Genomic DNA, 25,388 nt, shown 5'->3' on the forward strand with positions numbered 1-25,388 from the left:
GGAGTGCTCAGAGAAATTAGCTGCTAGAGCAGGAGGGGGAAGGCTTTGACGGCCGCGCGGTGACCTCCGCTGGAAGGGCAGAACTCACAGCAGCCCGCCTCGGCGGGCCCGCCTCGGGCGCAACGCCAGCCTACAAGGGTGGGGTTAACCCTTGTGCTGACCTTGCTGTTGCTACCTGACTTCTCTTGAGGAGTTAAAAGTAGCGAAGGTGAAGGACTTGACATCGCCTTTCGGGGCAGCGAGCAGCCGGCCGCGGGGCCCGCCACCGCCCCGCGCTGCTCCCCGGGGCGGAGCGTGACTCTCGCCCCGCCCGGTCCCGCTGCCTCTTGCTCGGCGCTGTCCGCCACCCGCTTTCGCTATGGCCTTCGCCACCCGCCACTTCGTGCGCGCCGCTTCCTCCGCCGCAGCCACCGCGGCCGCCAAGAAGCTGATCATCAAGCATGTGACGATCATCGGTGGTGGCCTCATGGGCGCTGGCATCGCTCAGGTGAGTGTGGCTCGGTCTGGCGGCGGAGCTGGGGTGAGGGGAGGCGGCAGCATGGCGGCCGTGGAACGGGCGTGCAGCGTAAGGGCCCCTCACGGCTCGTCGTTTGGGGCTGGGGCTCGCCTTTCCACGGGCCAGTGGGGTTAGGCGGAGGCCACGCTGGTGTTCGGCTCCTCCGGAGGCTGCGCTGCCAACTGGGGCCCCTTCCCGGGCAGAGCCAGCATCGAGGACCTCAGCCACCCTGCCCTGCTGCTCTTGGCGTCCCGTTCGCTTCTTGCATTCCACTTCAGTTTTTTATTTCGAGTTGAGCCCGGCTCCAGTGCTTGCTCCAGCCCGGCCCGAGCGAGCAGGGGAGGACGAAGCAGCCCCGCTCCGCCCTCCTTCCCCGCAGGTGCCCTGTGCTGGCCCGGCCTGGCCAGCATGGGCGAGTTGAGTCAGCACTCGATTAACTCCATCGTAATCTGCAAGGCAGGAGCAATATTAAAGAAGAACCCAAACCAGAACTTCTCCATGTGTGTTACAGTTTGTGTTCAAATTACGTCACGCAGTGCGGGTCGGAGCCTGAGTGTGTGTGTGTGGGTGAGTGTGTGTGTTGGGAGCAGCGGTTGCCTTTGCACGGACAGCCCTGGGCTACAGGCCAGCAGCGTGGCCCTGGCCTATCAAGGATGTAGCTGAGCTGGCGTGGGCAGCGCGGACTCATCAAAACCCGTGGGTGAAGACTCTGTGTTGGCAAACTTCTGCCAATTCTGTTTTGATTGCTGAGGAGGAGTCGAAAGTGTTGCTGCAGCGCTGCTGGCTGCTTGCTCAACTTTCAAAGCTTTGTTGCCTGCCTAATCCACTCACCCTCCAGTCAGATGGGTAGGGAAGAACCGAGTTTGATGTTTGGAATTGCTTACGTTGGTTCTGAAGCCATTATGTGCAGTATCTATAAAGCACATAGTGTGTAGTAGTATTCTGTAAATGTTGATCCAAGAAAGAAGCTTCTGCCTTGCCCAGGAAGCAGATCAAGTCATGTTTTGTGGGTTATTCAAGTAGAATGCAGCAGCTAAAATGAACTTTTAGCTGTTGGTCATTTGCAGAATTGTGAAATGGTTAATATTTAAATAGGGCTTCTTTTCCTATTGTTTAGTGTCAGTCATTTGGCCTTCAAGTTCACCTTTAACTTGATGGCTTTGGGACAGAAGACTGAGCAGGCCCTGTCAGTGATTTATGTATTTACTTAATCCACAGAGCCTGTTGCCCAAGATAGTAGTAGTTCACAGACTTCACAAACTGGAGTATTCAGGCATCCCCAGGTAGAAACTGACAGTGAGGTTGGATTTCATAAATAGCAATTCTCCATTTTAATTAATGGATTTCTTTCCAGCAGTGTGGTCTCGTGGCCAGGAAGGCCAGTGGCATTCTGGGGTGTATTAGAAAGGGTGTGGTTAGGTCAAGAGAGGATCTCTTCCCCCTCTACTCTGCCCTGGTGAGGCTGTGTCTGGAATATTGTGTCCAGTTCTGGGCCCCTTAGTTCAAGGACAGGGAACTGCTTGAGTCTGTCACAGAGCCACAAAAATGATTAAGGGAGTGGAATCTCTTTCTTATGAGGAGAAGGAGCTGGGGCTTTTTAGCTTGGAGAAGAGGAGACTAAGGGGTGACCTCATTAATATTTATAAATATATAAGGGGTGAGTGCCAAGAGGATGGAGCCAGGCTCTGCTCTGTGATGCCTGATGACGGGACAAGGGGCAGTGGGTGAAAGTTGAGTCACAGGGAGTTCCATGGAAACATGAGGACATTTTTTTCCACTGTGAGAGTGACAGAACACTGGAACAGGCTGCTCCGGGGTGTGTGGAGTCTCCCTCTCTGGAGATATTCAAAACCCGCCTGGATGTGTTCTGTGCTCTAGGTGATCCTGCTCTGGCAGGGATGATCTTTTGAGGTCCTTTCCAGCCCCTAATATTCTGTGATTCTCAGGACTGAAGATTTCTCACATTCCTGTCAAATCTCTGGTAAATAATGCTCAAACAAAGCTTGGACTTGGACTCCACACACTTCATCCATTGCTGATCATTTGCAATGGTAAAGCAAGATCCTGCACTCTTCAGAAGAAAAAAATCAATACCAAGCACATTTGTAAGAGATGTTTCACTGGTTATCCATTTACAGTTATAATTCCTATCCAGTTAAAATCACTGACCAGCTGGAAAACAAACCCTAGAAAAAGTAATATCTCCTTTTCCCCACCTCATTCTTAGCATATTTACATGAACAGGAAAGAATAAAAATGGCAAAAGGTCCTACTGTCTCCTTGCAAGTCAAACACAAGTTCATTCAGACTTTACTATCCAGTGATCTTAATAGCAGGAAACAAGACTGCTGAGGAGTCGGTTAATGCCTTTCTCACAGAGGAGTGCTTTTCACGTGGCAGAATCAGAAGTCACAAACTCCTGGTTTTCATTCACACATTTTAGCAGAGGTCAGCTTCTCCTGACAACGTGAGTTGGGAGCATTGGGAGTGCAAGTCCAAGCTTCGTTTGAACATTATTTATGATTGATTGGTTTTTATGAAATGGCTATAGTGAAAATGCATTAATTATCTAGCTGCAGACTGGTGCCTTGTTAAAGCTGAACCGCTGCTGTTCGGCAGCAGTCTGGCTTTTCTCTATTTGCTGGATTAGTGAGACAACTCAGATTAGGGTAGCACTTGCTTTTCTACAGAACATATCTCTGTATTTCTCATTTCAGCTAGACTTGTTGGAATAGTTCTTGTGGGCAGGGGAGAGAGTCTTTAGTCTCCAGGTGCAAGGTCTGATGTAAAGTAAAAGCTTGCAGGAGGGAAGCTCCTAAGTTGTGTGATTTAAAAATACGCTCCCACTGACTGGTTTTAAACATCTGTTCTCCACACTGATGTTACAACTCTGTTAATTCAAGAATTCTGAAAATGAAGATTGGCTTTTTCTAAACAACAAGAGAAACACAAATGAAACAATAGTGAAGAAATAGATAGTGAACAGCTGATTATTTTTAACAGACTGTTGCAATATGAGAAGGTGACTTCATGTGTTGGAAAATTAGTTGAATACCAACCAAAGAGACAACCCAGCAGTGCTGTCTGTAGTGGAGCCCGGGTTTGTACGGTATCAGTAGTAAGGAGAATATGTGGGCTGTTCAGGCCATGAGTGGCAAATGTTTCACTGCCACTCCCAGCTACAATGTTACCTTCCCGTTGCTGCAGGGACACACATGCTTATGGCCTAACAGCAGAGTTGTGATAGGTACTATTCCATGAAAACAGAGTTAGCCATCCCTTATGCCACCCGCTCACCCTGCCAGCATTTCAGGTCTGGTCTCCACAGCCCTTTTCCTTAGAAGATCCAGCAATCACCACTAAGCCACTTGGCTCTTTTCAAGACAGCTGTTTTATTCTCTAGGCATAGCCACAAATTCAGCTGCCTGCAGATGTAGGAAAAATGTGTTGTGGTGTTTTGTTTGTTTGCTTTTTCCCTTAGGTCGTTTGAAACCTTTATTCCTTTCCCTCTGCCCCAACTTTGTGCAGGTATTTATGATTTTTCTAGCAGAGTGTGCAAGTCTTCATTCAGTGATTTTTACCTCTCTTCTGCCTGGTTCTTTGCCTGGTGTCTTACCTGCCCAACACAGATCAGTATGGTTGTTTGTTTCATGATACTGATGTTGAATCCTCTTTTTTCTTTTAACTTTCAGGTTGCAGCAGCCAGTGGTCACACTGTGGTGTTAGTAGACCAGTCAGAGGAAATCCTTAAGAAGTCTACAAAAGGGATTGAAGAGAGCTTGAAGAGAGTCACAAAGAAGAAATTTGCAGACAAGCCTGAGGTTAACATCTACTTTATTCCTCTAGGAAGACTTAGGAGAATAAAACCTGTCATGCTGATGTTCTGATATAGTTTACAGTTAGACATTATAGAGCATATTAATACAATAGCTTAAAAAGACAACATTTTGGAGTGTGCTGAAGAACCTGGACTTTCCTTTTTTGATTCGGGGTGGTTTGAAACGTGTTACCTTATTTTCTTTGCTTCAGCCTTGAGATAAAGGTTTAAGACAACTTGGTGACTTTTTAAAACACATGCTAAATGTGAGATGGTGCCAAATTATCCTAACTTAATTGAGCACTTACCTGGGAATGCACCAATTTTGTCCAAAAGCAAATAGCAACAAAATTGTCTTAATAGCTTAGTAAGGAATCTTTACATCCCCCTGTACCCCAGAAGGCTTGGGCACAGGGTTACTGCAGTGGAAATGAGAGTGCAAGTTATGCAAGTTTAACAACCCTGGAGTAATATGAATTAGATGTATAAAATACTTGGCATTTAAGTAAGTAAGACTTAACATACAGCAAGTGACTTTGGGGCAGTTGATGCATCTAAAATCATATCTTATGGGTTATTTGTTGCTGTGCTTGTCTTTCTGTGCAGAATGAATTCAGAGGTCTCCCTTCAAAGCATATTTGATTGGCTAGGAAAATTTTGCCAGTGAGAGCACTATATCTGTATGTACTTGGAACTTCCTTACTGATCTGGAGATGTGGCAGCCTGAATTTTTGAGGGCTGAGAATCATTGCAGTGCACATAAGGGGATTTTTCATTTCATGTAAAAATGAAGTTGGAAATTTTGGAAATAGATGTTGCAACTTCTTGGAATTGTTTCAGGCTGGTGCTGAGTTCGTTGAGAAGACCTTAAAGAACATCACAACAAGCACAGATGCAGGAGCTGTGGTCCACAGCACAGATCTGGTGATAGAGGCCATTGTGGAGAACCTGGAAGTTAAAAATGAACTCTTCAAGAGGCTGGATAAGTTTGCTCCAGAGTATGTGTATTTTTCCTGTTACATTTTGAAACTGAGACCTTTCTATCTTCTGTTTTTATTCTTGTACTGTTAGTTGTGCATTTCCTTAGCTGCTTTAAAAAAAAACAACAGTGATTCCAGGCTGTGAGGTATACAGAGCAGTTGTTGTGCCAGGTGCATATGTTACAATCAATTCCAGGTGTATTGATCAGGTTTATTTACTTGTTGCATTGCTTCATTTGATGTGCTCCTGGGTGTGGTTAGCCCATCTACTCAGCAAGTTCAAATCTAAATCCAAATCTTAAGTACTCTAGAGTAGGATAACTTTGTCATGGAACACATGAGATGTACTTAATATACATGTTCCCATATTTAAATAAAGAATTGGGATGATAAAGTGTTTGTTGTCAGTGCACCTGGCATAAAGGAGTTTTAAGAAATCTCAGCTGTCACAGCTCAGCAGTAGCTGAAGTGAACGTAAGTTCTTTGTTTTGTGAAAGTTTGGAAACAGCTCATCTCTGGTTACTCTCTCAGATAAAAATACAATTCATTAGTGTGCACTCACTCAGCTACTCAGTCCATGGAACTGTCTTTGAACTATATTTGATAACTGTTGAAGATCACTGTTGAATTATAACCAACCCCAAAAATGCTGTAAGCTGAGCTTCTCAGTCTTAGGGGCTTAATCCTTGTGGTAGATGATTCAGGATCACAAGACCTCGCCTGTTTGCAGGTCGAGGTTTTAGGTGGTGCAGTGAAATCTGGGGGTGTTGGGTAAGAGGTGTTCTAGACTGTCTTAACTAAAGAGCTAGGCAAGTCACAGCTTGCATTTAATGTCAAGTGAGAAAAGATGCTTGGAAGGGATCTCAAGGATAACCTGGTCCAACCTTTCTTGGCAAAAGCACAGACTAGACGTATTAGCCTGGGGAAATTTTTAAGCTGTCCCATACACTTCTGAGAATATCAAATGATGACGAACAGCAGCTCATTGAGCACAGGGTAACCTGTCCTTAGCTTTAGTCTGACAGACAAAAGTAAGTAGCTGCCTTTGGCAATTAACAGGGTACTTGATCGTGATTAGATTGTGCTTATTTTGTGAAAACAGACCCTTGGTTGCCTGTGTTTGTGTTCTCCTACATCAGCAAAAGCTAATGAGCAAATTAGAGTGTGCTAAGTGGCAAACTGGAACCAGTCATCAAGGAAAAGCAGGCACAGGGACTTGAAGCTTCATTTAATAATATGTGTATTTGGAACCCTGAGGCTCTCTTTTGTAAGATTGAGCTGTTCATAAGCGCAGCTGCCTTGAAACATCAAATTTTGCATTAAAGATTGTTAAAAAGTTGTGGGACTTGTTCAGATATACTCCTTCCTGTGGCAAAAAGCATGGTTTTGCAGGACTGGGGAAAAGAGCATTGGACAAGAGAATTGGAAATGATGGTGAACGTACAGGTATCTTGCATGTAGGATAAAGAGAGGGGAAGAGAATGGTGCAGTGTAAAAAGTCTAGATGAAAACAGACAAAAGCGGCTAAAATAGTGAAACTTAGTAACCAGGTGTTTAAACTATTTGCTGTTAGGATAATTTGTAATTATGTGAGGAGCATGGAGTTTCAGATTGGGTCAGTAGCGTGGTGAAAGGCAGAAATACCTGGTGAGTGGTTTTTCAGTGCGTTAGAAGGAAGCAGTAGGCTTCGTTCATCCCATGCAGCCCTGTGGTGGGATGGAAAACTCTCCTTGTTAGTATGGGTATCCTTCAGCATTTGTTAAGAGTCAACACGTCAAAATTTCTAGAACTATTATATGGCCTTACTGTTGCATCAGCTTAGTGACAGTGGGGTTGATGGTAATAAAGACAAGGTTTGTCTAAAGAAAGCTTTGAGTCTTGGGAGAAGCTTTGCTTCTATGGGGTGCTGGGCATTGATGGCACTGTGAAGTCTGTGCTATAAGCAGAGATCATGAATGACCAGGCTTCTGAAGAGGGAGGACTTGTCTTCATTCAAATCCCAGGCCTTACCACCAGCTGATAGCTGATGAAAACTTAAGGGGCTATGTGTTACTATTTCTTGGACAAGATGTTGCCTTTGGAATGTAAACTTCCGGGAACTTTGCTTTTTTCCTCTTTTGTACTGTGTCCCATACCTCCGCTGTCACAGCTACTTGTTTGTCTCCTGGTTTTGCACTACAATGATCTCTCCAGTGAAGATAAATCTGGAGACAGCACAAACCCAAATGGTTGCATTGAAAAACAAAGCACAATTAACTTAATAATTCTTCCTTTTTCTCCCTAAAAGATCTACAATTCCTGTGAAAATGAATCTGTAGGTGGAGGAGTGGGAAATTTGTTCTTTGTCGAGAGAAGTGTTATGTTGGGGTGGGGAGTGGATTTGTCTTGAATTTTCAGAGAAAATATAATGAGCCAGGAGAGTTGAGAACCCCAGAGAGCTTTGGGAGCTCAGGGTAGTCTTCATCAGGATAACTGTCCAGGTGAAACAGCAAGTGCTTTTTGTGGATGTCTGAGAGCATGGCTAGTTTGTGTTCTTGGAGCTTTGTATAGTTGCTTGTGTATGTTACATTGCTCTCAGATCCTGGGCTGCATCAGGAGAAGTGTGGCTAGCAGGTCGAGGGAGGTGATCCTCCCCCTCTACTCAGCCCTGGTGAGACCCCACCTGGAGTACTGCGTACAGTTCTGGAGCCCCTATTACAAGAGGGATGTGGAGGTGCTGGAACGTGTCCAGAGAAGGGCCACGAGGATGATCAGAGGGCTGGAGCACCTCTCCTATGAGGACAGACTGAAGGAGTTGGGGCTGTTCAGTCTGCAGAAGAGAAGGCTCCGAGGTGACCTAATTGTGGCCTTCCAGTATCTGAAGGGGGCCTACAGGAAGGCTGGGGAAGGACTTCTCAGGATCTCAGGTAGTGATAGGACTAGGGGGAATGGAATGAAGCTGGAGGTGGGGAGATTCAGGCTAGATGTGAGGAGGAGGTTCTTCACCATGAGAGTGGTGAAACCCTGGAATGTGTTGTCCAGGGAGGTGGTCGAGGCCCCGTCCCTGGAGGTGTTTAAGAGCAGGCTGGATGAGACTCTGGGCAGGCTGATCTAGTGTGGGGTGTCCCTGCCCGTGGCAGGGGGGTTGGAACTAGATGATCCTTGTGGTCCCTTCCAACCCTGGATGATACTATGATACATTGATCCTTATGGTAGTTACTGTAGTAGATGATCATCATCTTCAGAGCAGGCAATAAAGCATTGCTGCTCTGTTCTATTTTCCTCCTCTTTAATTGTTTCAGTCTCATGTTTCCATTTTGAAAGGTCATGCTGGTTTGTTTGTTTTTTTATAGAGTATCCCCACCTTCTTTGTGGCTTGTTGGTGTACAAACATTGCAGCACTTTCCCAAACAGGATTGCAATGAATATGACAAAAGAATTTTTGGGTATTCACATTAAGAGATGTTGCGTACTTGTTTCATTTTATTTCTGTGTGGTGGAAATGCCTGTCAGCATCTCTTACCTCTTGGTCTAGGACTTAACTTTGGATGTGGAAGGAAGCTCCGCTAGGAACGGGCCACTGTGCTAGCGTGTTATAAAACCGGTGGAACAGAAGTGTTGTTTAGTGTTCAGTGTCAAATAGGTTGGACTTGATGGTCTCAAAAGTCTTTTCCAACCTGGTTAATTCTGTGATTCTATGAATGGAGCTGTGCTGCAAGGGTCAGTTTTATTGAAGTGGTATTTTTCTCTTCTGTCAGACCATGGTTTTAGTGTCTTCTCCTGGCCCACTAGATGGCACCAAGTGAAAGCACACTGGTGCCTGGAATAGCATCGCTGGGGCTTCCCTAGTTCTATTGCTTCTAAAAGCCTTCCAATTCTGCTGTCATCTGAAGCAGGGATGATGTAATTCTAAGTCAGAGACATATAAATTCTGTTTTAAACTCAATTAAAATAAATGTGTTGATGAAAGCAGAAAGTGTAAATAAAGTGACTTTGTATGCAATACAGATTTGATGCTTTTTCCCTCCAAGGTTTTATGTTGTGTGAGGCTACAGTATTCACCTGCACACCAGAGGCCGAGGTAAAATCTTTTACTTTAAGGAAACCCGGAACTAAACCTAGCAGTGATTACAGCTCACAAATCAATGTGCTTAAGTTTTATGGGAGTATTTAAATTCCTTGTGTGCAGTGGCAGATTTCCAGTGAAGGTGTCTTTTAGATGTATTGACCTTGCAAGGTCAAAAATGAAATGCAGAATACTCTGAATACTCTTTTTAGTGCTCAACTTCAGAACAATATAAAGCCCACTTTCTGGTGGAAAATTGTACCAAAAGAATGTTTGTAAGAAGTGTAAACAAGATTTTTTTATTTCCTTCTCCTTGAATTCTCAAAACCTGAGACAATTAAAAAAAGAAGAAATCACTGTGGGTGTTGTTTTCACTACCAAATGTTTTCTTTTAATGCCACTATCAGACGTCCCCACAACGTGGACATAACTTCTGAAAGCGCAGTTGTGAAGCTCAGTTATCTCTTAGTGAACTCTAAACAGAATATAGATTGACATTTGATGAGTCCAGCAGGATAACTTCTTGAAGTGTCAGTAGGATACAGCCCAGCATGGAAGGTAGAATTTAATCTCCAAACTAGTTTCTGATTTTATGTGTTTTGAAGAATCATGGAATGGCTTAGGTTGGAAGGGACCTTAGAGATCATCTACTCCAACCTCTGTGCTATGGACAGGGATACCTCATATTTAGACTTGGCTGCTCAAGGCTTCGTCTAATCTGGCCTTGAACACCTCCAGGAAAGAGGCATACACAGCCTCGCTAGGCAACCTATTCCAGAGTCTCACCACCTTCATACTGAAGAGCTTCTTCCTTTGATCCAGCCTAAACCTACTCTCCCTCAGCTTCAAGCCGTTCCCCCTTGTTCTATTGCTAGATACCCTTATGAAAAGTCTCTTTCCAGCATCCCTGTAGATTCCCTTCAGGTATTGGAAGGCAGCTATAAGGTCTCACTAGAGTCCCCAGCTCCCTCAGCCTATCCTCATTGCAGAGATACTCCAGCCTTTGGGTCATCTTTGTGGGTCTCCTCCCCTGGGCTCCAGGAGTTTTATGCCTTTCTTACGATGGGGATACCAGAGCTGGATGCAGTAATTGAGGTGGGGTTCTACAAGAACAGTGTAGAGGGGAAGAATCACCTCTCGATCTGCTGGCCACAGTAGTCTTGATGCAGCTGAGGATACAATTTGCTTTTGGGGCTTTATGAGCACACTGTTGGCTCATGCTGAGTTGCTCATCAATCAATACTCCCAAGTCTTTCTTCAGTATTGCAGGGCTACTGAGGTTCTCGGATATTTCTGGAGGGGAAATAAAAAGCAACAACTCCTCAAATCATTATAAAATGCAATTAGTAAATGTGGTTTGTGTCTGGGAAAGGACTTCATGTGTCTTAGTTCTTGTAATTTTCTTTATCCTTGCAGTATGCTATGCATGGCAGTTTTTATCTTTGCCCCCCATTGTCTCTTTGCTCATCATATCAACCACTGATCATTATTAAAAAAATAGGATCCAAATTCTTCTTAAGACTCCAAAGTGCATTTTTGATATGGCAAATGATTTGGTTTCCATAGGCGCTTAAAGGGTTAACCATTTAAAAAATGCCATTAGGTTTTCAGAATTACTGAAAGAATTGAAGAGAGTTGAGGACTTAACAAAAATTTTCTTACAGTCTCCCACTGTCAGAAAAATATCTGTCTTTTATGCAGTCCCTATCTTTCTTTTTTCCAGGCGGACGATATTTGCCAGCAACACTTCGTCCTTGCAAATCACACAGATGGCCAACTCAACCACCAGGCAGGACCGATTTGGTGGCCTCCATTTCTTCAATCCTGTGCCTATGATGAAGCTTGTGGAGGTAAGTGTCTTGGCACATCAACATAGTAATCACTGTAGCACAGCAATGCAGTTGTCATCACTGAAAATTCAATTTATGACACAGAGCTCTTGCAGCTCTTCTGAGGAGTAAGCTACCTCTAGTGGTAAGAGGTTAGTGCAGTCTCTGTTGAGGGGCAGGTACAAGAGGCTGCAGTAAGTCTTTCAGCCTGAAGCTATGGCTGAACTGCCAGCAGAGGTGCTGTTTGTGTGTAATGACCATTTCAGGTGTTCAGGTAAACTTAGTATGAGGACAGGGTGAGAGAGTTGGGGTTGTTCAGTTTGGAGAAGTGAAGGCTCTGAGGAGACCTTGTTTTGGCCTTCCAATATCTGAAGGGGGCTTACAAGAAAGCTGGCGAGGGACTTTTTAGGGTGTTGCATAGTGGTAGGACTAGGAAGCATGGATGCAGGATACAGGAGGGTAGATATAGATTAGATGTTAGGAAAAAGTTCTTCCCCATAAGGGTGGTGAGACACTGGAACTGGTTGCCCAGGGAGGTGGTGAAAGCCCTGTCCCTGGATGTTTTTAAGGCCGGGCTGCATGTGGCTCTGGGCAGCCTGATCTGGTGGAAGGTGTCCCTGCCCATGGCAGGGGGATTGGAACTAGATGATCCTTGAGGTTCTTTCCAACCCTGATAATTCTGTGACTCTGAGAGCAGTAAGAATTGCCGATGGCTTAAACAAAATTGTCCAGTGACTATCAGAGGAATTTCACAGTGTCACAGTACATTAGAGGTTAGAAGGGACCTCAAGAGATCGTCGAGTCCAATCCCCCTGCCAAAGCTGGATCATCTAGGGTAGTCTGCATCCAAGTGGGTTTTGAAAGTCTCCAGAGAAGGTGAATCCACAACCTCTCTGGGCAGCCTGCTCCAGTGCTCCGTCACCCTCACTGTAAAGAAGTTTCTCCTCATGTTGAGGTGAAATCTTCTGTGTTCAAGCTTGTATCTGTTCCTTGTCTTGTTAGAGCACACCACCTGAAAGAGATTGGCCCATGGAAAATGGCTGTGAGATGAAATCTTACTGCCTTGTGACTTTTGAAATTATGCCGGTCATGTTTATTTCAGTATCCCAGATGATTTGTCTGGAGGCATTACAGTATTTCCCAGACTTCAAGGAAGTGTACAAAGGTTTTACATAACTCTTCAAATATCTTTTCTAAACATACTGTATTTGGCTGCATCATGCAACTCCTAGTAATGCTGCAGTGCAGAGCAGAATAAGAAATAACCTGACACAACAATTTGTCTGAGCCTCCAAAGTAAAGATCATGCTTCAGAAAAAAAAAAACCCAACCCAAAACCCAAGTCTCTCTTCTCCGTTTTCTTACCTTCCCCTGTTATGTCTGACCCTGATCAGCTAGAACTATAAATTTTTGGCAGCTCTACCCCAAAATTTCACATACTTCATGCCTTTAAATGCTATAAATACTTTCCCTCTTTCCCAGGGGTGAATATTTCTAGTATTGCCTTTTGAACACCTGACATCTACTTCATTAGAATTGTTTTTGCTTGTTTCCCTTTAAAATATGTATTATGTCATTGCTTGCTCTTTGTCTTAAACCTAACATTCTCTTCCTCTCCTTTTTGAAACGTTTAAATCTTTTAACTGAAATGAAATTTAGTTCAGAATATGAGTGTCTGATGAGGGCTGCAATACTTGCAGATTCTCACTAACTGTACACATGTGTGTGTTTGGGTAATTTTTTGTTGTTGTTAGCTTTATATTGCATCCTGTATATTCTGGCTAAATGCTCTGAGAAAAATGTTGTAAGAAGGAAAGAGAGGAATTCTCTAGGTATTGTCAGAGATAACAGAAGTATTTAGCATAATTCTTTAGGTTAACGTATACTTTATTGACTTCTGTTCTGAGAACTGCTTGCTGTCAGAAAGTTCTCTCTCTGGGTGAAATGTTCTGCATCTTGTCTCGAGTCTAAATTAAATCATAGTCTTTAGAAATCTAAAGTAAGATTTGAAAAGTACAGAAGATACTTACTGCTTGTGAAAAAATAACTACCAAAAAACCCCACAAACTCACCCCACCCTCCCCCCAATAAATCAGAGCAATCCTTGTCTGGATGCTGTAGTCAGTCAATTTGTAGGGTTTTTCACCTGACCTAACAAATGTTCTACCCCAGAGACACTCCAGTTGATGAAGTTTTAAAACACCGAATGCACTTTTAAAATGCACTTCTGAAATGCACTTTTAAAGGCTTTGCTTATGTTTCAGATCTGCTGTAAACCAAGCTTGGTTTTGACAAACACTGTCAAACAACATTTTCTGTGTAAAACAGAAGTTTCAGTTTGAGATACTGAGGGAAAAGTCAAGAGAAGTGCATAAAAGCTATGAAAGATATTACTGGAATTGCCAGTCATCTGTCATGGAACCTGTCCTTCATGGATCACAAATCTGTAGTGCCTTTGAGTCTTACCTGCTCTTTTCATTATTGATCTCTTGCTCAGAAGCACTTAGCTTCCAGGGGATTTCTTTCTCTAACAATTCAAAAGGCTAATGTTAATGATTCAAAATTCTGAAGTATATAGTAAAAGCTCATTCTTGAAATTGTTACAGTCTTATGTAAGTATCTCAGATATTTTTATCTGATATCAAAGTGAAAGAGCACTCTTTACTGCTGACAAAGAAGACTTTTCCTCAGTCCTAGCAGCAGTTTTTTGTTGGCCTTGCATCAGTCAGAGGAAATGTCTCTGTGACTTAAGGTATGAACAAGGTCAGCCATAACTGCTGATGTGTAGGAGTTTTCAGTTAAAGCACACAGGTCAGTTTCAACACAAATACCACAAGCAGTTCAACTTTGTCAGGTCTATTTTCTTCCTTTTTTTCTTTTTGGGGTGGGGTTGAGGGTAGGTCTCTTAATGACTTTGTGCATCCCAGTTAAGTATTGAAAATAACTCCATGTGACAAAAGACTCGGTTGTGAGGAAAATAAACGTGGAAATGTACTGCTCAAAGCTAAGAGGCTGTCATAGATTTGAAAGATAGATTTTTCCATTTCCTTTAGAATTAAATCTTACGTTTACATTGGTCACAATGCTTTATATCAGGCACTATATCTGTTGGTGTGGCTCCCCAGAGATGAAGTTGCTGTTTCCCAAGGCGGCAGAGACTTTGTAGCATTTAAAGTTTGTTTTGTTACGCTATAATGGGTAAACGTGGTTGCAAAGGATGATCTATTTTACCATCCATACTGGCAGGGTGGGAAACTCTCTTAAACACCTAGTTTTGAAATGTGCAAAATGTTGTACCTACCTTTAAAATAGATTTATGTGTCTGTTACCTATAAATCCACTGAAATATTTTTTGGTGGGTTTTTTTTGTAAAATAAATGTGTGAATTTCTGGAACAGTGCTTTGGATTACAATTTAATCATTGCTGTACTGGGAAATAAGTGTTCTTGCAACCTCTTTACATTCCCTCTGGCCAGGTCATCAGGACTCCAATGACCAGCCAAAAGACTTTTGAATCACTTATGGATTTCAGCAAAGCAGTAGGGAAAAGTCCTGTCAGTTGCAAGGTGAGTACATATTTATTGTATGGTGTTCAAAAGATCTATGCTTAAAAACTACTAATTTTAAGGTAGTAAGTTTTAGTAGATACAAGATCATTTCAAGAACTTCCAGGCTGCTTTTTGTCCAGTTTCTCTTCCCTATTAAAAGCATTTTGATAAAGAAAACACCCACAAATCCCTCAAAGTAGAGTGATTGAAACATCTCTTCTAGAGCAGGAAAACTCACAAGTATTGGGCTTTTTACATTTTATTTTCTTTTCCAGTCCTGCAGAAGCCTGGACTGGAGAGGTTAAGTAGGAGCTCACCTTTAGGCCTTCTTGAGACAAGACTGTTACCTCTTTTACTGTGAGGCAGCTGGATGAATCCTCCATGGTGTGTGCTTACTGCAAGTTTTTCTTAACACTGAAGTAATTAGACCCATATTAATCTTCTATTGAATTGCAGCTCTCTTTTTCTCTTTTTTACCCCCTCTAGCAGAGCACCCTACTTCCTAAGCCCACTTTTTCCAAATCCATTAACTTGTGGTCTGGGTAGCTTTATGCAAGCTGTTTGCCTTGATTTTCATAGCCCCCAGGAGACATCTGTTCATAAAAAGAAGGCCCTGCAATCTGGTAGTTGCCAGTCATTCAGTGTCTGGATTCTGGACTAATTCTGGCTGTACTCCTCAATAGCTCTGTGGCCTTAGTTGACTTCCCCCTCCCCCAGCCCCCCCAGTTTGTGTCACAGTTTTGCAGTATGTGATGTGCAGAATATATAATGAATTACAGTTATAAATCAGCTTGGATAGAGGACAATGCAGTCTGAATGGCTGAACTTTTTGGGGGTTTTTGTCCTTTTAAAATTTTTTATTCCTGTTTGTAGAAGAAAAGTTGCTTGGAATTCTCTGGATTAAATATTGAGACAGAATGAACAATGAGCACCTGAAACAGTAGTAGTGGATGAAACAATACTATATTTGCAAAGCACTTTCTCTGTATTTATTTTGATTTTTTTAATCAAAGAAGTCCTGTATCAGTTTATCTTCTTCTGGCAGCAAGTATCTTATCTTTCCATTGATAGTGTTGGTGTTTGTTGTTGAAGCAGACTGTTTAGCCAGGAGTTGTTGGTGTTTTGTTTTGGGTTTTTTTTGTGAGCACACTAAAAAAGAAAATGTTGGAAATGCTCTTCTGGTATCATTCAGGAAATTTTATCAGCAGAATTTTAGTAAAGAAAAGGCATTTGCCAACTGGCCTCATTAAATTATTTTAAGATTAAGGAGTTGAGCTTGTGGTAGTTTTATTGTTCTCAGTCATGGTGAGTGTTTCTGTGCCATTCCTTGTTTGTGAATTTCCTCTGTTGTGTTTTAGCACTGAGCAGATCAATCGTGAAAAATATGGTTTGGAGAGCACCAGCAGTTGATGACTCAATAAGTGTCTACATCTACTTATTTAAACTATCATATAGGCCTTGAGTGTAGTACTGCTAAAGAATGTTTGTTTAAAATCCCTTTTTTACTTTCTCATAGGATACTCCAGGGTTTATTGTAAACCGTCTCTTGGTGCCTTACATGATGGAAGCTGTTCGACTTTTTGAGAGAGGTACTTGTTGGGATATTGAATTCAGGGAATCTTGGCAAATAACTGCTAAATATTATATTCCTTCAGAAAAGCCCTGGGATTCCCTCAAAACTTTCAGACCTTAACAGTTGGAAGTCAACAATGAACATCAAATAGGAGCCAGCATGTGTAGCTGGGAACACCTTGTCTTCAGTTTGAAATGTCAGTGTATGCAGAGTCAGAAGGTACTAGTTACTTCAGTGGGAAATTCTGGTGGGGGAAAAAGTTTCTGATTTGGAGGTGGCAAGGTGTGCGTAGTGCCTTTGTAAAAATACTCTCTGCCAGCTAACCAGGAACTTCACTCTTCCATCCTGAGTTGTTAATGAAAGTGGTTGAAAATCTCCCTAATGGGACCCATAGCAAAGTTCTCCAGAGTTTGCTTATATTTGGCTTGTGAGCAAACAACTCCAGCTTTCACCTAAAGTAGGTAATATATACTGAGTGTCACACTACAGTGCTAAACATACATGTGATTTGGGCTCAACCATTGCCCCACAAAACACCCTGTTCATCTTCTATGTCCTTTTTTTCAACACAGGTGCTTGAGGAACTCCCATCTCACTGCTGGTCTCTATTATGTTAATAGTGAGGATATGTAGGAATAATGACAAATCTCCAAAGAACCACTAAATTTTTCAGAGCATTGGTAATGTCTTCAAAAAGGAGACAAGCCTATAATATAGTGGATGAAGAAATTACAGGCTATAATTGCTTTTATTTCAAGTGCATTGCTTATAGCTCCCTGCTACTAAGGATGTCATTTGAAACGTTTTGTTTTTGAAATCACTGATTTTTTACAGATGAAAGCACTCCATTATGAGGGTTCCACCAAATATGCTTTAAATATTAAAAATCTCTTTTATAGCACATGAGAAGGATGGTTTGATCTCCAGGAAGAAAAAAAAAAAACCTCTAAACCAACACTACTTGTTTATCCATCAACAGATGTACCTAATTACATCTCAAAGGGAGAAAAGAGCAAATTTAATGACTTGAAAGGCAGAAGCGTGGATGTGAGGGGGCATTATTCCCCTAGAAAAAGTCACAGTTTTAATAAAATGTGTGAGTGTTCCAGTGTGTGTGCAAGGTGCCTTTGTTAAGTGATGCATATCATTATGCATATTTCAGGAGACAATAGAACTTTTAATTAACTGTAGAAGAAAAGTCACTGAGATTGTGTGTTAAAATTGGCCGGTTTCTGCCTAAACGAAACAATATTTCGATTTAATCTTTATTCTGTTTGTATTTTGTTCAACAGTGTGATGTTTCCAAACTTGCTTAAAAGTTCACTTATGAATTTTTAACTCTAATGAGGTCTATTTACAAAGCTGGTTAATGTTTTGAAAAGCCTGATGGCTGCCTTCTAATGCGTGTTTTCCATTGAATCAAGTTAAATTTTTATCATACCCTTTGCGTTAATTCTCAGAGTAGACACTGGAGCCAGATTGTCATCCACATTAGTATGAAACTGGGTCTCTCTCCTGGCAACCCCAAGCACTGAAATACCATTTTATTGGGTCAGTCCTTGAGTTTTTATATGCACAAAATCTCCTTGGGTTAAATGTGTGCCTCTGCATAGGCAAAACACCTTTAGCATGTTATCTGTGATTTAAACAGGGGACGTATTAGAAATACTACTGTGCGGTGCTCTGTACTGCTCTCTTCTTAGCAGAAACCCCAAAGAAAGCAGGCAGTCAAGTTTCTGTGGAAGTCTGATTTTTTTAGGAGACTACTATGAGCTGGGGATACAACCCTTGTTTGCCCTTTTACTGTTTTTTATTGTATTGTAACAAAACTGTGTACTGTCAGGTAGCCAAGTCCCACGTTTGACAAAGTGAGACAAATCTGTGGGTAAAAAAGTATGTGCATCTGCATCAGCTTCAAATGAGTTAGGGATTCACCTGTGTTTGAATTAGGGAACTGAATTTATGTCAGAACTAGGTAAGGCTAATCTTTGTAGTTTCTCAGAAATAAAATGTGGTTTAAAAAATGAAATTGTCAGCTTAAAGAGTAAAAAGGAGATACATAAAAATTATTACTTCATACAGAAGTTCCACTGAAGTTGCTGCCTTTACAAGAGATTTTTGAAATGTATTTCTAAGATTCTCTGATCTTAGGTATAGAAATTGCACAGGTTGTGTCTGCCAAGGTTTGGGACACCCTGACTACCTGAATGCATCAAGCATGGACATTATTTAACAAGTACCTCTGGGGTTTGTTTAACATCATCCTTTTAACAGGATCTGCAAAGAAGTGCACTGTATTCAACAAAATATGTGTTAGAAATAAGCAGAAAAGGTGCCTCTGCTTTCATGACACTACTAAGTATGCATTCCCAGCAGACTGGGAGCATACTTCACCCCAGAATGAGGTGAATGTCAGCTGTGACAGTGTGGCAACACAGGGTTTATATTTTTATAGGCACAGACTGAATAACAAATTTCTGATAATTTGTAATTTTTTTTTTTTACCATTTTGGAATTCACAAGTTTAACTGCACCTGCACTATCTCCTCAGGTCATTCCTGTCTGCTTTCTGATGCTGATGAGTAACCTCTGGTAAAAGTTGCTTTCATTCATTCTGCTACTCTGCTTCCGCTCTCCTCCCCATCCCATCCCTGCCTTGTCCATCAGCTGGGTATTACTTGCTCTTGTGGATTAAGGGAAGCTGTGTCCTTTGCACCATTCAGAAGCTGCTGCTGATCTTCTGAAGCTGAAATTGAGATCTTGCCTGCCTTCCACTATTCAGCTGGCTCTAAAAGAAGCTCTCAGTTCTTAGTGACCATTTCTTTCTCTAGCCTTTCTGACAGGTTGAGTACCATAGCTATGGCTCCATCAGTAGTGTAGTGATCTATATGGAAATGCCAGAGGAAGCCAGAAAAATGGAAAACAGGCCTGCAGGGCTTCTTTTAAATTTCTTTTTTTTGGAGAGAGATTTAGCTTTGTACTTCAGCATGTGTATGCTGACTCCAGTTTTTGTGGTTCTGAAACGTGCAGAGATTTCTGTGAAGAGCTGCACCAGGGTGAAATAACACTCTCTTAATTATTTATTACTGGTGCCAAGTATATGCAGAGTCTTCTCTGTTCATCAAACTGTCAATCTTTTCTCTAGGAGATGCATCAAAGGAAGATATTGATGTTGCTATGAAGCTTGGGGCTGGCTATCCCATGGGTCCATTTGAACTGCTGGACTATGTTGGGTTGGATACCAGTAAATACATTATAGATGGTACTGCATGCTTATTTTCTTCTGTTTTTCCCCTTTTTAGCAAAATTGTAGATGCATGTTCTAATGAAAATCTAACTCTTTAATTAGTTTTAAACTGAATGCTTATGGCATAGCCTTTTAACTGCTGAGGAGAAGGGAATGCGAATTCAGCTCAGAAAGCTGTATGAGTACAGTACTTGTACTGTATGCCTGTTCCCTGCATACATGAGGACAGAAAAAACGGTGGTTTTGCTGACTTCATCAAGTTCCAGTAGAAAATAATAGTATTGATGGAACTTTATGTAACTACAAAAAAAAAAAAAGTCAATGGGAAGAGAAACATGTGCTTGGAGGTAAGAAATTCTGATGAAAAGCACAGGGAAACCTCTTTTCATTTTAGCCAGTACTGTGGAGCAACATTACATTGTTCTAAGTGACCGTGTCTTGCACAGGTGGAGATTCAGCTTGGAATTTCTTTCCACTTGAATTTCTGTTCAGTGTAGCCTTTGTTCTGTTTTCTTGTACTTAAATGTGTTTTTTTTGATGTTTTCCTTAATTTTATGGGGTTTTTTTGGAAGCATTACAAGTGCTCGGCTGTGGACATTATAAGGGGTTCAGAATAGACTATGCCTGAATGCTAGCTGCTCATAATTAGCAGTGCTGATCTGTGCTTTTTTTTGAAGCTGTATTGTGAGGTCTCAGTCCAGAGTAAGTTGCAAACCACCTTCAGTTTTCTGAGCTCTTCATGTTTTTCTAAGGAGATGTGGATCTCTGTTGCCTTTTCTGTTTATGCAGAACTGTTTCTAATTTAGCCACTTCTTTTCCTCTGCTAGGATGGCATGCATTAGAGCCCAACAATCCCCTTTTTGCACCCAGCCCACTCCTGAACAAACTGGTACAAGAAAAGAAGCTGGGCAAGAAGACGGGAGAAGGTTTTTACAAGTACAAATGAACTCCAGAGGTGTTAAACTCTCTGTGCTACACAGCATTGCCAGGCAATTGCAGGTGAATTCAGTTTAAACCTCCACAAGGATGGCACAGACTGCATTTAGAAAATAAGACATCTCTGAACTGAGTGATTGCACTAGGTAACTATTTCTCTGGTGAGAGCTTGATTTGGTAGATTCATTGTTTTCTTATAATTCTGACAAGCCTTCATGTACAGTGCCTTCATGTGAAGGTTGATTTTTCACATGCAGCACAGGCTGACAAGTGAAGTTATGGATTTGAAACATTATTATGTTAATAGGGGAAATTCTAAAAAATTAACCACACTTTCTTAAAAATAAAGTTTTCAACAATTCTGGGTTGAATGTTCTAGCTTGCAGCTCATGTGCTTGGTTGCAGCCCACTGGGTGGCAGTCTCCTTTCACTCTGGCAAGTGTCACGGTGGAAAGACAGAAAGGTGTTTTGTTAGGGTTTCTCCTAAGTGCAGTGCTAATCTGTAGGTGGAAATTACAGTGCCTTCAACAATAATTTGTTTTAATGTCATATTGTTTAACAAGAAAACATCAAATAATCCTGCAGTGGCAGGCTGTCACCTGGACAAAAGGTTCCAAATACAGCATTTAAAAGCAGAACTCATGATTCGTACTGGTATTTTCCAGTAGTTTGGAATACCAGCTGGGGGGGGGTCTTCTTTTTCCTAGGTCCTCTAGAAATGTAATAAATAGGTAGCTTCTATTCTGAAAGGTCAAGTCATAGAATGATAGAACTGCTGAGGTTGGAAGAGACCTTTGAGATCAAGTGAGCTCACCCAGAGCTTGAAATCCCACCACTACTGCCAAGTTACTACCAGTAAACCATGTTCCTCAGCACCACATCCATGTGTCCTTTAAATAACTCCAGGGATGGTGACTCCACCACTTGCCTGGGCAGCCTGTTCCAATAACTAAACTAGGGAGCTGATGAAAGCTTACACATGCTTTCTAGCATCCAGCAAATTTGCTTCATTTACTGGCTATTCATTTCAAGTGTCATTTTCTCATGCTACACTACTACTTGGGTACTTGAGTTGAGTACTTCAAGGGATTGGAGTCTGTGCTGTGTAAACAAATAGGTGTGTCTGGTTGTGTGAGGTACCTTCTGTTTTGCAGCTTTATTTCTTGGAACTTAGCAGAATGAATTTGTTCCTGGTGGGAGGGCTGCAAATCTTGCCTTTTCTCCAAGAACTGCAGCGTGAGTGGGCATGAGGGTTGGAGTTCCAGTTCAGCTGAGTAATGGCCATCTTTTCCTTTCTGTATTTTGGATCTGCAAACTGAGTGCTTATATATATATATTATTTTTTTTTAATTAAAGAAATTATGAAGAATTATTTAGGTTGCCTCTTACTCTCTCCTCCAACATCTTATTCTGACTGCATATAAAGAAACTGAGGCTGACACATGCTATTTGCTTGGACGTGATCATACAAGAAATATCTTTGGAATAAAAGTTGTTGGTTTATTGGATCCTTGTTGCTAATTAAAGATCTTCTTGACTTGCTTATCTTGAAACAAAAGGCTTAAGGAAAGAAATGGTACTGCAGACATTCTCTTTCCTTTACCCCCCAATGTGTTGTTAAATTGAGTTGGTTTCCTTAAAACACAGTCCACTTCTTGCATCTGAAGTCTGTTTCACTTGAAGGTTCTTCATGCCTGTAAATCAGTTCCAGTGACTTTCAAGTGCTGCAGGGTGAAATTAGTTTCAGAACTACTGTTTCGAGTAGTACTTAAAAATGGGAACATGTATTACTTTTGTGTCTGTTTTTTACAACATTTAGGCAGTGTGAACTCAGTGCTGCTCCTTTTACTTTGGAAGATCATTTTTAGTTTGGAAACACTTAGCCTATGCTTTGCTGTAAATGTATTTAATGTTAAATGTGCAAAATACTTTCACTATTAAATGGGATATTTTAGAGACCCAAACTTTCTCTAAAATGGTGTTTTTCTTTCAGGAGCTCTAACTATATATTTCCTTATTTATGAATTTATAAATATCTATTTATAATAGATACATCTGAAAGAGGCATTTGTGAGTTTGGCTTGCTGTTTCAGAAGAGACTTCTTTATCTCAGTAGCAAACAGGCCGTGTGGAGGTACTTGATTTTATTTTATCACTGTGTGGACTGCTGTGCCAGGATAAGCAGTGATAAGGTAAAGGGCTGAAACTTCAGATACTTGTCCTTAAATCTAGATCAGAATGCATAGTTGTGATTGAATCACTGAGGCTGTTGAACCGAAGTAAGCCTTTTCTTTTGCTCCTCAGTGGGGAGGCATGGCGGGTGTAGAAGTCCCTTCTTGGCTTCAAGATCAAGTTGAAATTGGTGAGAAGGAGGATTTTAATTAGTTGTTCCTGATTTGTACAAGAGTTTCTGCAGCTTTGACAGTCCGATGAGTAATGAGCTAAAGGAATTGTGTGTCTTCTTTCCCTCAATAAAGATTATTTCCCAGCTCTTGCTGAGCCTGTGGCTTGATGTGGAGGTACAAGAGGCATTTTCCACTGCATATAGTGTTGATGAGTGATGGGGAATCTCCTGCTAGCCAATACTTCAGACTAGGATGTGGTACATTAGACTGCTCTCACCAGTCAGCTCTTCCTTAACTATTAATAGGGGAAAAGATTCTGGGGAAAAGCATAAGGAATAGAAAAGGGGAAGGGTGTTTAATTTCCCACACTGTCTAATCTTAAACCTTTAGTCTTCATTATCCTTTTTGTCAGCAGGCCTCACAGATTTAGAGCATTTGCCCCACTTGGGTCAAAGCTTTGAGATGTGTGCTTGGCACATCTTGAGGGCAGCTTGACATCCAGCAGCTGAGGATTCGGATGTGAGCCCAGCTACTGCAGCTGAGAAGATGGCTCCAGTTTCAGCATCTGGGTCATTTCAGCTGCCAAACATGCTCCATCTATGGTCATCCTAGCTGCTGACATGGCTGGGAAGAAGATAGGAGTGCAGCAAACTTTACAGAGGGAATTGAAAGCAAAATCTTAATTTGACTGGCACAGGATGCTCCACGTGAGCAGCTTATGGAGTATGAAGTCAAGAGAATAGAATAGAATAAACCAGGTTGGAAGAGACCTTCAAGATCATCGTGTCCAGAGGCAGCATTTAAATCTGAACTGAGGAGGAATTAAATGTGCAGAAGTCAAAATTTTACTTTGCTCTAACAACATAAACATTCTCCACTAATGGCATTGAAACCAATAATGCCTGTATGTATGTAGTAACAGCTGCCTGTTTGAGTACACACCTCCTGAGATTCTGAATCTGCATCCATGTTTGCATAATTCATTGAGCTTTTCCAGCATATTCATGTAGGAGATTAAGTTTCTTAATAGAAGTGAGTATCAACTCACAGTATAGATTTAAATGTGGAATATAAATTGGAGTTTATTGATTCCTTCTTCATTGTGGAGACTTGAAAAACCTTCCTTGGTAGGAATTTAGTTGGGAAAGCAGCACTGCCAAAGAATTAGATGTATGTCACTTGTCTCCTCCTGGCGATGAGTTGCTGCCTTGAATTGAATACCCCAGTTCTGTCCAGATGTGAGTTTTGTGGTCCTATGTCTTATTTCATACAATGTGAAGAAGGGCTGGCTGAGCAACTGCATAAAATAACTTGAAAAAGTATCTTTACTTGTCTCCTGGACTATTGGAATTTTCCCCCAAACAATATTTGAACCTAGGGTTTTGAAGTAACAATGCACATGCCCTTCAAAAAGCAGTTGTTATAAATAGCAAGCTGTTACGACAGGAGTTAACTCCAGCATCCAGCACAGGCTCTTCAGAGCCAGGAGACCAAATACTATTAGCCCAGTGCTCCAGCAGTGAATCAGGCCTCTGAAAAATGTGGTAGTGGCTTCAAAATGAGATTAAACATTTGATTTTGTTTCCTTAATGTCCTGTTTAGTGGTTCATCTCCCACACTTCTCTCTCCTCTCTTATCCTGTGGATAAAGGCTCTTTATCACACTTTCAGATACCTGTGAAGCTTCTGAGGTTTGTCAGTTGATCTCTTCTGTAGATCCAGTTACTATAAATCAGTGAATATTTATCAGGCTGGAGAAGAAAAAAGGCCAAGAAACTTGTATAAAGCTAAGTTGTAGTGAGATGTGTTTGTCTGGTTATATCTGTACTTGATAGGAGAAGAAGGCTATCTGAAAAAGAGCCATTTCCTGTTTGCCTGCCCAAATGGTTGTCTTGATGTGAAAAGGTCTTGTGTGTTCCTGACTTGTGCCAGACTTTGGTCAGTAAAGTCTGCCAGTGAGTTAGGTGTTAGCTTTGTACTTTAATTGCAGTGCAGTATTGAGGCATGAGATCCTTAAGGATGGTTGTAGTAACATGAAGGTGATGGGATCATATTGTTCCTTAGGGGGAAAAAAGAGCATGATCAGCCATGAGAAAGTAGCTGCTGTTTCTGTTGCTTCTTTGGGAAAGCACTTCTGACTATTTTATTTCATGAAAAATTCTCCTTGCCAGAGGGATAGGAGAACTTGTGTGAAACTACAGATCCTTGCTGTTCTCTAGTGAATTCTTTGTGTAAGCTTCCAGTGTGTTGCATCCTGAGATATGGAATGTTTTCCATCTCTCAGGAGTATTGCTCTTCAAGCCTGTGTCCATTTTGATAGATCTTTTATCAATAATTTTATTATATATGAATTATATAATATATACTAATGTAATATATAAGTTATATATACTAATGTAGACTCACAGATTGGGCTGGGCTGGAAGTGACCTCCAAAGGTCATCTAGTCCAACTGCCTCTGCGGTGAGCAGGGACATCCCCAACTAGATCAGGTTACCTAGCCACACTTTGAATATCTCCAGGGATGGGGCCCCAACCACATCCCTGAGCAACTAACAAGTATATATTAAATG

General features: G+C 41.7%; 1 protein-coding gene across 1 annotated transcript; it reads left to right on the forward strand.

Moving 5' to 3' along the window:
- Positions 1–320: 320 nt before the first annotated feature.
- Positions 321–22,439, forward strand: HADH (hydroxyacyl-CoA dehydrogenase). The gene is made up of 8 exons (XM_068136889.1): positions 321–487; positions 4,189–4,317; positions 5,154–5,311; positions 11,062–11,188; positions 14,644–14,733; positions 16,232–16,304; positions 19,434–19,550; positions 20,363–22,439. The coding sequence occupies exons 1-8, from the start codon at positions 359–361 to the stop codon at positions 20,479–20,481; spliced, it is 942 nt and encodes a 313-aa protein (XP_067992990.1). The 5' UTR covers positions 321–358; the 3' UTR covers positions 20,482–22,439.
- The last annotated feature ends 2,949 nt before the right edge of the window (positions 22,440–25,388 follow it).

Source organism: Melanerpes formicivorus, unplaced genomic scaffold, assembly GCF_026170545.1.
Source record: "Melanerpes formicivorus ecotype bairdi unplaced genomic scaffold, bMelFor1.0.p_v2 SCAF_4, whole genome shotgun sequence".
NCBI lineage: Eukaryota > Metazoa > Chordata > Aves > Piciformes > Picidae > Melanerpes > Melanerpes formicivorus.

Coding starts and splice junctions, on each gene's coding strand:
- HADH (XM_068136889.1), top strand. CDS start 359: ATGGCCTTCGCCACCCGCCACTTCGTGCGCGCCGCTTCCTCCGCCGCA. Junction 5,312..11,061: donor CTGGATAAGTTTGCTCCAGA/GTATGTGTATTT, acceptor TCTTTTTTCCAG/GCGGACGATATTTGCCAGCA. Junction 19,551..20,362: donor CAGTAAATACATTATAGATG/GTACTGCATGCT, acceptor TTCCTCTGCTAG/GATGGCATGCATTAGAGCCC.